This window comes from Chelonia mydas, chromosome 4 (assembly GCF_015237465.2).
Source record: "Chelonia mydas isolate rCheMyd1 chromosome 4, rCheMyd1.pri.v2, whole genome shotgun sequence".
Taxonomy (NCBI): domain Eukaryota; kingdom Metazoa; phylum Chordata; order Testudines; family Cheloniidae; genus Chelonia; species Chelonia mydas.
Window position 1 is genome coordinate 122074402 of NC_057852.1, and position 13529 is coordinate 122087930.

Genomic DNA, 13529 nt, shown 5'->3' on the forward strand with positions numbered 1-13529 from the left:
AGTCTTAACAAAATGCATTCACGTGCACTGAAAATGCTAAATGAGACCACTTCCTTACACTTTTTCTCTGAAGTTAAATCTTAGTTTCCAAGCTCTAAATATTAGCGTGCTTAAGGAAAAGGCCATGTAGCAATCCAAGAAATCTATATAAAAAGCCACCACAGGAACAATATCCTATGTTCCTACTACAGCTTTAGTTCAATTTCTGAATGCTGAAGCCTATTAGCGGAACAATGGCTGTTCTCAATACTGACTGAACTGCTGAACCAATCACACATAAGGAAAGGGTTAGTGTAGAAATACCATATCCACTCAAACTCTTTGGAGAATGGGGTACCCTTTCCACTTAAGTAGGGCAAAAACTGGTATGTTGGCGAGTTCAAGTCTATGCTAGGCATTTCCTGTCAATTTGATCTCTTACACATGTCTACTTTACTACTACTGGTCCACAGTAGAGACCAGAAAAAGGAGGAAAGGAATGGCTAAACATGAAAACGAATTCCTGATTAGCTATATCTTCTTGACAACAAAGTGTACAAAATTAGTGGATTCTCAGAGAGGAAAATAAAAACTGTCTAGTTTCAGTTGCATCAATTTAATTTTCATACTGCAATAAATCTGTTCTGAAGTCAAGTATGTTTTTAAACAGTAAAGCAACTCAGTAACCTTAAGAACCATCCTCTCAAGAGAGAAATTTTAAGACTTTACTACAGGAATATGCTAATGAATGGGAGGTAATGAATTATTTCTAATAAAAGTGCATCATGTCTAAGGGCAGGGAAAGAAGATGAGAAAATAGCGAGCACAGACCAAGGAGGGTAGGAAACAGTCAACTATCATATACTTTTGTATATCTGAACACCAATAAATTGTGTTTTTTCTTTGAATATTTAATTCTATGCATCTCCTTTTCTCTTTGAGAAACTTTTCTTCACCACCATTTTTTTTTTAAAATCACCCAAGAGGTCTGAACACCATCCCCTTCTATATGCCTTCCCTTTTGTCTACCACTACTTACTGCCCATTTCATTCCTTTCTACAACTCTGTCCCACACCTCTCCAGCCCATCTACAGCAAAACCAAACTTTACTCTGTCAATATTCCCACTGCAGTCTTCAGCATGTACATAGTATGAAAAGAAATAAGGGAGTACAGCATAACAAAAAGGCTGTAAAGACCGAAGTCCTCAAAGAAAAGTGAAAAAACATTAGAAATAACTGTTTCTACTACTTATATTTTCTGTATTTCTCTTCTCTTCTGGTAGACCTTTGCCTGCTGCTTGTTCTCTACCTGTCAACATAACCTGAAGTGTGACAACAGAATTGGTTAGTAGCAAAGGATTATATCGAAGAGGATGACGACTTTGGTTGTAATAAGTAACAGGAGCAGATTAATTCCTATGCAAGAGATAGTCTTCTCAAGCAAGCATCTTTGACGATCAGGGAAGAGAAAAGAAAATATGTAGAATCAGAATATCTGAATTAATGTAGCTGAAAGGGTATTAAAGCTTTCATAATACTTTTCTTAAGACATCACTGAAGCTGACTAGTGTAATATTCTACCCATCCTAGATATGGGGCTGCCTAAAATAAAATAATTCAAAATATGGCAACACCAAATATTTCAATATTGAACAGACGATTCAAAAGTTTTGTTTTGAAACTAGTCAGTCCCATTAACCATTTGCAGTACTTGTTTAATAGCTTCCTCTTGATCATTCAGACGATGTAGCAGCTTACCCTGCCCCTCGCAAATGGACAGTTTTGGCAATTTCACCCATTTGTGACTTAACTGTTTTGTTAAAGATGTCCCAGGCTAGATTTCAAAATGAGGACATAGAAGTTAAGTGTATTCCCCACTCTCCCGTCCAAACACACAAAAGCGTATACTCTGCAATCTGCAAAAGGATTGTGAAAGAATTCACAGCACGTATTTTTAACAAATTTGTATTATCTCTATAGATCAATAGCACACAGGAATATTTTTTGTATCTTACCAGAGTGACAAGAAAGGTGCTGATTGTGCATGCTGCCTGACAGAGTGCACTGTATTCCTCAAGAAGGAGTGAGATGAACTGATGTGCCTGCGGTGGGCCTGGTATTGATAATGTTGATGCAACTTTAGATCCCAGCGACAAGTGCCTGAGTAGACGAACCTTCATTTCAAGCACATATTCTCTAGCTTGCTGTTCCAACCGTTGATAAAGCTGATAAGGATCTCTTTCACAAAGCCTGCATTTTTGGAATAATAATTGTGACCAAAAATTGACAATCAAAATAGTGTTTACTCTCCTAGGAATATTTAGGAGACTGTGAGCATTATTCTAGAAGAAAGATGGTCTAGGGGTTAGGGAACTAACCTAGGACTTTGAGACCTGGGTCCAAATTCCCTGCTCTGCAACAGATTTCTTGTGTAACCTTGGGCAAGTCACTTAGTCTCTCTGTGCCTCAGTTTCTCAAATGGATAAAAGATAACAGTACTTCTCGAACTTGTGAGGATAACTACATTATGAGGTACTCAGAAACTATGGTAATTGGGGCTATACATGTATTTAAGATAGGCAGATCTAGCTAAGCAGCATCCTGGTCTCGCAGATTGAGCATGCAGCAATGAGCCAGGAATTCCTGAATCCTAAATCTGGCTCTACTCAGCTCATTGTATGGACTCTGGCAATTTAGCTACCCTCTCCTGTGTTTACAAATTGGGGTAATATGCTTACCTACCATACCTACATCTAATATGTTGCAGAACATTTTGAATAGTTAGCGTTTGTACAGTGCTATAAAAAGATTACGGGGCTCACACTACAATATACTTGGCTTATTGAAAACCTGAGATTTGAGTCTCATCTCCTGTCTCTCACACTGCCAAAGGTTAAGAGCAGTCCCAAAAAGAGGGGAATATAGATAATGTAGTTCTACGGCATCATTATAGTTTTGAACAGTGGTTTCCAACTCTTTCAGATTGAGAACCATAATTCCACTTTAAATACTAGTTCTCCACCCCTATGCCTCAAATGTAAAATAAACTTATGGAAGTAACATTTGCAGTTACATTAGAAATGTCACACAGTACATACTGAAATTCCTAAATGTCCTCTGCTAAAAAGAAACAATTTATATAAACACACACATAATGCATATTTAATCAAAGAAAAAAAAATAGTGAGTCACAACTACACCACCTTTCACGTTCTCTAGTTTAAAATCTGAAATGTATGTTTTTATTAAGTATTTGACAAACAAGTCATGACTAATAGTGGTATTTTCTTGCAATATAATTGAACAAATGTGTTCAAACCCAGTGGATAGTCTCACACAATAGAAGCAGATATTGAAACAGCAATCCACTGTTTGACAGCAAGTCTGATACAACAAAACACTGACAGATTAAGAATGATGAGCAAGTGGATCATCATGGCAAGCTGTAGCTAACAGTAAAAGCCAAAGTCTCTTGACCAGCCAATTATAGTCAAAGATCATTTGGGCATCCCAGAGCAATTATGATTCCAGAATGAGACAGACTGCATGATATTTGAACACTCCCAGGATGGTATCAACTGATGATAGAGTCCTTCAAAACATCTCTCTCTACCAACCATCACACTTATCTTGCCAGAATTTAGGCCTTGTGTTCACTACCGGGGTAAGTCAACCTAAATTACGCTACTCCAGCTACGTGAACAACATAGCTGGAGTCGACATAGCTTAGGTCGACCTACCGCAGTGTCTTCACTGTGCTGTATCAACGGGAGATGCTCTCCGATCGACTTCGCTTACTCTTCTCAGACAACTGGAGTACTGGGGTTGACCGGAGAGCGCTCTGCTGTTGATTTAGCGGGTCTTCACTAGACCCACTAAATCGATCCCTGCTGCATTGATTGCAGCAGTAGTGAAGACAAGCCCTTAGTTCCAGCCAGAAGCTCTTACTCGTAGTGCTAGTGTCATGCAGGTACCAGGAGAGCTGACCCACTAATATTTTAAATGTTCAGTACACCAGTAGGCTATTCTTGGATTCGCATTTCCGGCGAGGCTAAGAAATTAAGATAGTTACCCAATATACTGGGGAAGTTTAAAGACATTCAGATTGTTATATTATCTTCAATAGCATGAATATTCAGAGATCACATTAAGCTAATCTTCTCTACATCATACTAAGAAAGGATTCCCATTCCAAATATGCAACTAATTTTTAAGTGTCTACAAATCTCAGTTTTCCTAGTGCAATAATCCACTGTTATGTACTAATTTCTTTTTTTTGAATGATGTAATATTTTAGCTGTCATCATGGTTATAAGAATCCACCACTGTTCGTTCTAATCCAATGCACTAAATAAGGACAAAGTCTAATGTATGGAAATGTCATCTGAGAGTAGTATGTCAGCTCTTAATATTAATCTTCTCATATTCTTTTGAAGAGATGAATTTTTAGGAGATATGCATAATTTATGCATCAATAGCCCTCTTACAGACTAGTATGTCAGAGTTTAATAATTTCATGATACATTTAAGCCAATGTTCAACATATTTATGCAGGAGTTTTGGTTAAAATTGCTCTGATTCCTCATTCTAATGACAAATTCTGAATATTTGGACACATAAGAGATTCATGATTTTAACAAGAATGGCCACAGATTAAGCAGTGGTAAATACACTTCTACTAAAGGAATCAGTGATTCTGAATTATTTGCAGCTTCATAATAAAGACCCTTTAAACTGGAGGAACAATTCTAATCTACATAAGAAAATTCTATAAAAAATTTTTTATACCTATCTACCAACTCCTTCATTCCCTCTTTGTCTGGTACCAGGGATTGGTCTTGATCATCTGCCAATGGGGTCCCAGCTTGGCGATATACACATCGGACCATGTATCTTACTTCTGACCAGTAATTTTGAAGCTGCTGAGATTCACGTTCAGTCTCTGCTGAAATTTCTCTGCAACAATGCGAGAAAGGTTAACATAGCATACAAACTAAGGTTATTGTACCACCACATTATTTCAAAGATGCACTTCAGTAAAAACAGAGTGCCTATCCACCAACTAAATTAGATTAGAAAACCAAATTAAAAAGTAGAATTACCACTGAATTACAAAAATTATTTAAATAAGCAAAATGAGAGCAGAATAAGTTGAATATTACCAAGTTTACTGATTGCAGCAAGCCTCACCTGCGCTCATTACAGGCCTCACAATTACACGCTACGTCAGAAGGAGAGGAATTACTGAGATCTGCAGAGGGTACTGTCTGTGCTCCAACAGTTATTCTCCCTCCTCCTACAGATTCCTGCTGTGATCCACTGTTTCCAAGAGGCATGTGCAAAAGGAAATCTTGGCTCTGTTAAAAAAAAACAAACCAAAAACGTACCTTACAAAACAGACAAACATGAAACTTAGACAAGCAGGCAAAGCTTTAATAACTAGAATGAACTTTACTTCAAAGCTTATTTATACAGCCCTGTTCTAAACTACAAACTTATGTTGGTATAACTACGTTGCTCTTGGGTGTGGATATCCAGCCCCCCTGAGCAACACAGATATGCCAACTGAACTCACGGCGTAGACAGTACTATGTCAACAGAAGAGTTTCTCCTATCGAAACAGCTACCATCTCTTGGGGAGGTGAAGTACCTATGCTAACGGGAGAAGATCTCATATCAGCATAAGTAGCATCTTCACTAAACGCTACAGCAGCACAACTGCAGCACTGTAAGTGTAGACAAGTCCTTAGTGCTGACACTGTACAACACAAAACTAAAGGCACTCCTTTCTTGAAGAGCTTATGGTCTAAGAAACAAGCACAAGAATTGACAAACAAGGAAATCCAGAGGTGGGAATAACAGAATTTCTTTTCTACTAACCCTAAAACATGTTGATTATTAACATCCTCACGAATATAAATAATATTTTACAACAAGCTGTAAATTCAAAGTAATGCACATTGGAAAACATAACCCCAAATATACATATAGATGGGGTCTAAATTAGCTGTGACCACTCAAGAAAGATCTAGGAGTCATTGTGGATAGTTCTCTGAAAACATCCACTCAATGTGCAGCGGCAGTCGAAAAAGCGAACAGCGTGTTGGGAATCATTAAGGGACAGATAATAAGACAGAAAATATCATATTGCCTCTGTGTAAATCCATGGTATGCGCACATCTTGAATACTGCGTGCAGATGTGGTTGCCCCACCTCAAAAAAGATATATTGGAATTGGAAAAGGTTCAGAAAAGGGTAACAAAAATTATTAGGGGTATGGAATGGCTGTCATATGAGGAGAGCTTAATAAAACCGTGACTTTTCAGCTGGGAAAAGAGATGACTAAGGGGGGATATGATAGACGTCTATAAAATCATGACTGGTGTGGAGAAAAAAATAAGTAAGCGTTATTTACTCTCTCATTACACAAGGACTAGGGGCCACCAAATGAAATTAATAGGCCTCAGGTTTAAAACAAACAAAAGGAAATATTTTTTCACACAACGCACAGTCAACCTGTGGAACTCCTTGCCGGAGAATGTTGTGAAGGCCAAGACTAGAACAGGGTTAAAGAAAGAACTAGATAAATTCATGGAGGATAGGTCCATCAATGGGTATTAGCCAGGATGGGCAGGGATAATGTCCCTAGCCTGTTTGCCAGAAGCTGGGAATGGAAGACAGGGCATGGATCACTTGACGATTACCTGTTCTGTTCATTCCCTCTGGAGCATCTGGCATTGGCCACTGTTGGCAGACAGGATACTGAGCTAGATGAACCTTTGGTCTGACCCAGTATGGCCACTCTTATGTTTTTATGTAAAGTGCTAGATAGAAATTTAATTAGAATGTGTTTTGGAATTAAACATGTAACCTATTTAACCTATGTTTGGATTTGACAGCTTGTAGCTCATTTTCTATAGTTTGATAAGCTATCTTAGCTAAATGCATAAAATCTTGCTGTTTCCAATAGCTAGATGTTACTCTACAGACAGTGCTGCAGGAAAGATGCTGTTTTCAGGTGCTTGGTAATAACAGTTAGTAGCCTTGTGACCATGGACCTGCTGTAAGAGGTCATCTACATTCCAGCCCACGCTGACTGATATATCTAAGGCCTGGTCTACAGTATGCAGTTATTTCGGAATTAGCCGAGTTACCTCGAAATAAAACTGGTTCCGTCCAAACGACCAAACGAGTTTTTTCGATTTAAAGGGCTCTTTACTCCAATTTCTGTACTCCACCTCAGCAAGTAGAGTAGCGCTAAAATCAAGATCGCAGTTCCGGGTTACAGGTACTGTGGACGCAATTCAACAACATTGGCCTCTGGGAGCTATCCCAGAATGCTCCCTTGTGATTGCTCCAGACAACACTCAACTCCGATGTACTAACCAGGTAGGCAATAAAAGCCCCGGGAACTTTTGAATTTCCTGTTTGGTCACCATCAGCACAGTCCATCATCACAGGCAACCATGCCGAGTCCCCCATCTCAAGAGACCATGCAGTCCCGGATTTGCAGACGAGCTCCAGCATGGTCCGAACGGGAGGTACTGGATCTCATCGCATGTTGGGGAAACGAATCTGTTATGGCAGAACTACATTCCAAAAAAAAGGAACGCACATACGTACGCTAAAGTCTCCAGTGCCATGACGGAAAGAGGCTACTCCAGGGACACAGAACAGTGTTGTATAAAAATCAAGGAGCTCAGGCAAGCGTACCAAAAAGCCAGGGAGGCGAACGGGTGCTCTGGGTCACAGCCCCATACATGCTGCTTCTACTGTGAGCTGCATGCAATATGGGGGGTGACGACACCACTAGCCCACCACTGTCCGTGGACACCCCCAAGGAAGAAGTAGCACCGAGCGAGGAGGATGAGTTTTTGGAGGACGAAGAGGACAGTGCACAGGCGGCAAGTGGGGAATCAGTTTTCCCCCCTAGCCAGGAACTATTCTTAATGCTGCAGCCAATAGCCTCCCCCCACTCCCAAGGCATGCTCCCGGACCATGACCCTGGAGAAGGCACTTCTGGTGAGTGAGAGCTTGATCGGAGCCACGCGGTGGGGGGAAACCCAGCCACGCTGGGCTGTTTGCGTTTAGTTTAAAGGGCTCGTCCCTGCTCAGAGCGTCATCGGAGCCCCACAATGGGTGGGTGTGGGGGGGGGGCAGGGTGTTGTGTGAAGCGACCATCCCAGAGAGCCTGCAGGCTGCCTGCAAGCTGAATTCTGTTGCCTGGCCACATGTGATGGCTTACTCACACCAAAGTGGCAGGCACTTCAGTAGAAGAGGCAAAATGTGACCTTGTATAGAAAGAACATGTGCTGTGTACTATGAATTGCCTGTTTCACTGAGAAACAGTGTCCCCTTTGTTCTCTAAAAATATATCTTTTAAAATACTACCCTCCCTTTTTCTCCTCCCGCAGCAGGTGCAAATGTTTCAGCGCAGCCCCTATCTACTCCGTCCCAGAGGCTGGCCCAGATTAGAAGGCAGAAAAAACAAACTCGGGACAACAGGTTTGCCGAGCTCATGCAGTCCTCCCGCACTGATAGGGCCCAGTTGAATGCATGGAGTGAAACAACTGTGGAGTCGCGTAAAGCGTTACATGAGGGACGTGCGCGATGAGAGCAGGCAGGATGCTATGGTCAAGCTCATGAGGGAGCAAACTGACATGCTCTGCTGTATGGTGGATCTAATGCGGGAAAGGCAGCAAGACCACAGACTGCCGCTGCAGGCCCTGAATAACCGCCCTCCCTCCTCCCCAAGTTCCATAGCCTCCTCACCCAGACGCCCAAGAACATGTGGGGGGAGGGGGGACAGAGGCTACGGGGACCCACACAGTCAACCCCAGAGGACTGCACAAGTAGCAGAAAACTGGCATATCGTAAATTTTGATTTCGTTTCTGGATTTCTCCTTCCCTCCTCCATCCCCCTAACCCAATATCCCGCCCCCGTCTAGCCTCTTATTTCTCTCAATGTTTTGTGCAACAAATAATAAAGAACTTTTTTTAAACAATTGTGACTTTATTTCCATATTTTTATATGCTATATATATATATATATATACACACACACACATATACATATACATATACATACACACACACACACACACAGAGGGGGCGGGTAACTTTAAGAGAAACACACACAACTCTCATGAAACTGGCTTTCAAAGCTTCTCTGATGGGCAGCAGGCCCTGCTGCGCTCTAATAGCCCTGTTGTCTGGCTGTGCAAAACTGTCCACCAGGAGAGTTGCCTCAACCTCCCACCCAGCCATAAATGTCTCCCCCTTACTCTCACAGATATTAGGGAGCACACAACAAGCAGCAATTACAATTGGAATATTGGTTGTGCTGAGATCTAACCAAGTCAGTAAACTGCACCAGCGCGCTTTCAAACGCCCAAAGCCACATTCTAGCACCATTCTGCATTTGCTCAGCATAGAGTTGAACTGCTCCTTACTACTGTCCAGGGTGCCTGTGTACGGCTTCATGAGCCATTGCATTAAGGGGTAGGCTGGGTCCCCGAGGATAACTATAGGCATTTCAACATCCCCAACAGTAATTTTCTGGTCTGGGAAGTAGTTCCTTCCTGCAGCTGTTCAAACAGACCAGAGTTCCTGAAGATGCGAGCGTCATGCACCTTTCCTGGCCATCCCACGTTGATGTCGGTGAAACGCTCCTTGCGATCCACCAGTGCTTGCAGCACCATGGAAAAGTACCCCTTGCGGTTTATGTACTGGCCGCCCCAGTGTTCCGGGGCCAAGATAGGGATATGCGTTCCGTCTATCGCCCTGCCGCAGTTAGGGAACCCCAGCACATTAAAGCCAAGCACAATGGTCTCCATATTTCCCAAAGTCACTACCCTTGATAGCAGCTGGTCAATGATTCAGTTGCAGCACAGCAGCCCCGACAGTCGATTGATTCCCGACTGACCGGTAGCTGTTGGGCGTTGCAAGCTTCCACAGAGCTATGGCCACTCGCTTCTCAACTATGAGGGCTGCTCTCATTTTGGTGTCTTTGCGCTTCAGGGCAGGGGACAGCAAGTCCAAGTTCCATGAAAGTGGCTCTACGCATACGGAAGTTTCTCAGCCACTGGGAATCATCCCATACCTGCAACACTATGTGGTCCCACCAATCTGTGCTTGTTTCCTGGGCCCAGAATCGGCGTTGCACAGCATCAACCTGGCCCAATACAACCATGATCTCCCAATTGCCATATGCCGTGCCGTCTGTGTCCATGTCCTCATCACTATCGTAATCACGCTGTCGTCACTTCCTCGCCCGGTTTTGCAGGTACTGCACATACTGCTGGATAATGCGCGAGGTATTTCCAATGGTCAAAACTGCAGTGGAGATCTGATCGGGCTCCACGGCTATGGTGCCTGCATGGGTAATTCTCGAAAAATGGCGCGAAACGTAGGACAACAGAGTGGCAGCAGAAGCTGCGCTGTTTGGTTCACAGTAGCCGAACAAAGGCTGAAAATGGTTGAATTCTGTGGCTTTCACGGAGGTGGGAGCCCAGGACAGACAACATGGAGAAGCTCGGAAGTGTGGCAATAGCGGGAGAGCAGAGTTGGCTGCGGAAGCTGTGCTGCTCAGTTCACAATGGTCGAGCAGAGTTGGCAGCGGAAGCGTTCGATGAGGAAGAGAAAGAGTAGATAGTACAGATTACATAGGAAGATGAGAGGAAATGAGAGGTGGATTCATAGTAGCAGGAGAGCAGTGGTGCACAGTCTGCCGAAAGCAGCATGGCGTCTGCACGCCAAAGAGGCGCGAAATGGTTGTCTGCCGTAGCTTTCTGATGACACACACCCAGAAACATCCACGAGAATGTTTTTGCCCCATCATGCACTGGAAGCTTAACCCAGAATTCCAGTGGGCGGTGGGGACTGCGGGACTGTGGGATAGCTACCCACAGTGCACCGCTCAGACATTCGATGCTAGCCTTGGTACTGTGGACGCAATCCACCGAATTCACGTGCTTTAGTGGGGACACAGAAGACCAAATGTATAAAATAACTTGCGAAAATTCGAATAGAATAATTTTGAAATAATTTCGTACTGTAGAAGTACCCTAAGTCTGGAATTGTTAGCCATCTTCTACAGTTTGATGAAAAACTCAATTAAAAAGAGTTATCAATTCAAGTTAAATTCAGACAACTCTGAGACGCTTCTTTAATCACTTACCTTTAAAATGCATTTTTAACAATGCTGTGATGCTGGCAGGCACAAAGGCCCAGAGCCTCACTGAACACTGATAAATGCAGTTGGAAACCAATCTGGCTTATGTGTGGGGTTAGTATAGTTAAAATAGATAATAGTGTTATAAGAATGCGTTTGTATTTATGCTTTATGAAATGCTTATAGAATGCTACATATATTAATCCCATTTATAATATCTGTATCCCATGGTACAAAGTTATATTGAGTGTTTGCATTGTAAATCTCTATAATTGTGTAACTCACCAAACAGGAAAAGCAGGTATTCAGCAGGTATTAATTAAGGTAAAGTATTCACCCTGCACACAAAAAGGACCACTGAAGGCAAATCAGTGGACAGAGACTTTGGTGATTGTATTCCTGATTCCCTCCAGGAAAGAGGGACCGACACATGAACTCATCCCATCAGATTGGATTCTGTGGTGAGGGGAGCATAAAAATCCTGACAAGGAGAAACTGGTCTCTTCATGCAGACTAGACTCTGAGGAGCAAAGATTCCTAAACATAAGCAAGAGATCCCCATGCTGCTTGGCATGGGTCAGCCCTAAAGGAAGTATAGAGCTGTTTCTTATGGAAGCTTTATTACCTTTTAATCTAAGACTAACTCATTTGTGTGTCAAGTATCATAGGGGTAGCTGTGTTAGTCTGTATCCACAGCTGTCGTCCCCTAGCACCCCTCCTCTACTTGCGCTACATTGATGACATCTTCATCATATGGACCCACGGGAAGGAGGCCCTTGAAGAATTCCACCTGGACTTCAACAATTTCCACCCCACCATCAACCTCAGCCTGGACCAGTCCACACAAAAGATCCACTTCCTAGACACTACAGTGCTAATAAGTGATGGTCACAAACACCACACTACACCAGAAACTTACTGACCGCTATACTTACCTACTTGTCTCCAGCTTCCATCCAGGACACATCACACGATCCATTGTTTACAGCTAAGCCCTAAGATACAACTGCATTTGCTCCAATCCCTCAGAGACAAACACCTACAAGATCTTTATCGAGCATTCTTAAAACTACAATACCCACCGGGGGAAGTAAGGAAACAGATTGACAAAGCAAGACGGGTACCCAGAAGTCACCTACTAGAGGACAGGCGCAACAAGGAAAGTAACAGAACACCACTGGCCATCACCTACAGCCCCCAGTTAAAACCTCTCAAGCATATCATCAACGATCTACAACCTATCCTGGAAAACAATCCCTCACTCTCGCAGACCTTGGGAGGCAGGCCAGTCCTCGCTTACAGACAGCCCCCCAAACTGAAGCAAATACTCACCAGCAATTACACACCACACCAACCCAGGAACCAATTCCTGGAACAAACCCTGTTGCCTACTCTGTCCCCATATCTACTCTAGTGACACCATCACAGGACCAATCCCAATCAGCCACACCATCCGGGGCTCATTCACTTGCACATCTATGAATGTGATACATGCCATCATGTGCCAGCAATGCCCCTCTGCCATGTACATTGGCCAAACCGGACAGTCTCTACGTAAAAGAATGAATGGACACAAATCGGACATCAGAAATGGTAACATACAAAAGCCAGTAGGAGAACACTTCAGTCTGCCTGGACAGTCAATAACTGATTTAAAAGTAGCCATACTTCAACAACAAAAACTTAAGAAACAAACTTCAAAGAAAAACTGCAGAGCTAACATTCATTTGCAAATTTAACATTAATTTGAGCTCGAATAGAGACTGGGAGTGGCTGGCTCACTACAAAAGCAATTTTCCCTCTCTTGGTATTGACACCTCCTCCTCAATTATTGGGAGTGGACCACATCCACCCTGACCGAATTAGCCTTGTCAACATTGATTCTCCACTTGTAAGGTAACTCCCTTCTCTTCATGTGTCAGTATATTTATGCCTGTATCTGTAATTTTCACTCCATGCATCTGAAGAAGTGGGTTTTTTTTACCCATGAAAGCTTATGCCCAAATAAATCTGTTAGTCTTTGAAGTGCCACTGGACTCCTCGTTGTTCATTTGTGTGTGTGTTTCCTGTTCTAACCTTGCAAATAACTCATTTCTTTTCTTTGTTAATAAATCTTTAGCTAGTTTATTACAGGCATTGTCTTTGATTTGAGGTCTGAGTACAACTGACTTGGGGTAAGTGACTGGTCCTTTGGGACTAGAAGTAACCTGAATATTATTGGGATTTGGGGTGTAACATGACCATTTATCACATCGTCCAGCTTACCTGGTTTGCAAGATGGACTGGAATGCCCAAGGGGACTCTCTGAGACTCCATGGTAAAACTGTTACAGTGCTTTAGGAGTTCACACACTTGTCACCAAGTCAGTAACATCT

At 42.6% G+C, this 13529-nt stretch overlaps 1 protein-coding gene across 3 annotated transcripts in view; it reads right to left on the minus strand.

Moving 5' to 3' along the window:
- Positions 1-13529, minus strand: part of FAM193A (family with sequence similarity 193 member A) — a 100874-nt gene that overhangs the window by 49358 nt on the left and 37987 nt on the right. For all 3 annotated transcript variants that reach the window (XM_037898199.2, XM_037898198.2, XM_037898197.2), the window contains 3 exons: positions 5172-5338; positions 4770-4937; positions 1997-2231 (listed from right to left, as the gene is read on the minus strand). In XM_037898199.2, the coding sequence (XP_037754127.1) occupies positions 1997-2231; positions 4770-4937; positions 5172-5338 (570 nt within the window). The remainder of the gene's footprint in view (positions 1-1996; positions 2232-4769; positions 4938-5171; positions 5339-13529) is intronic.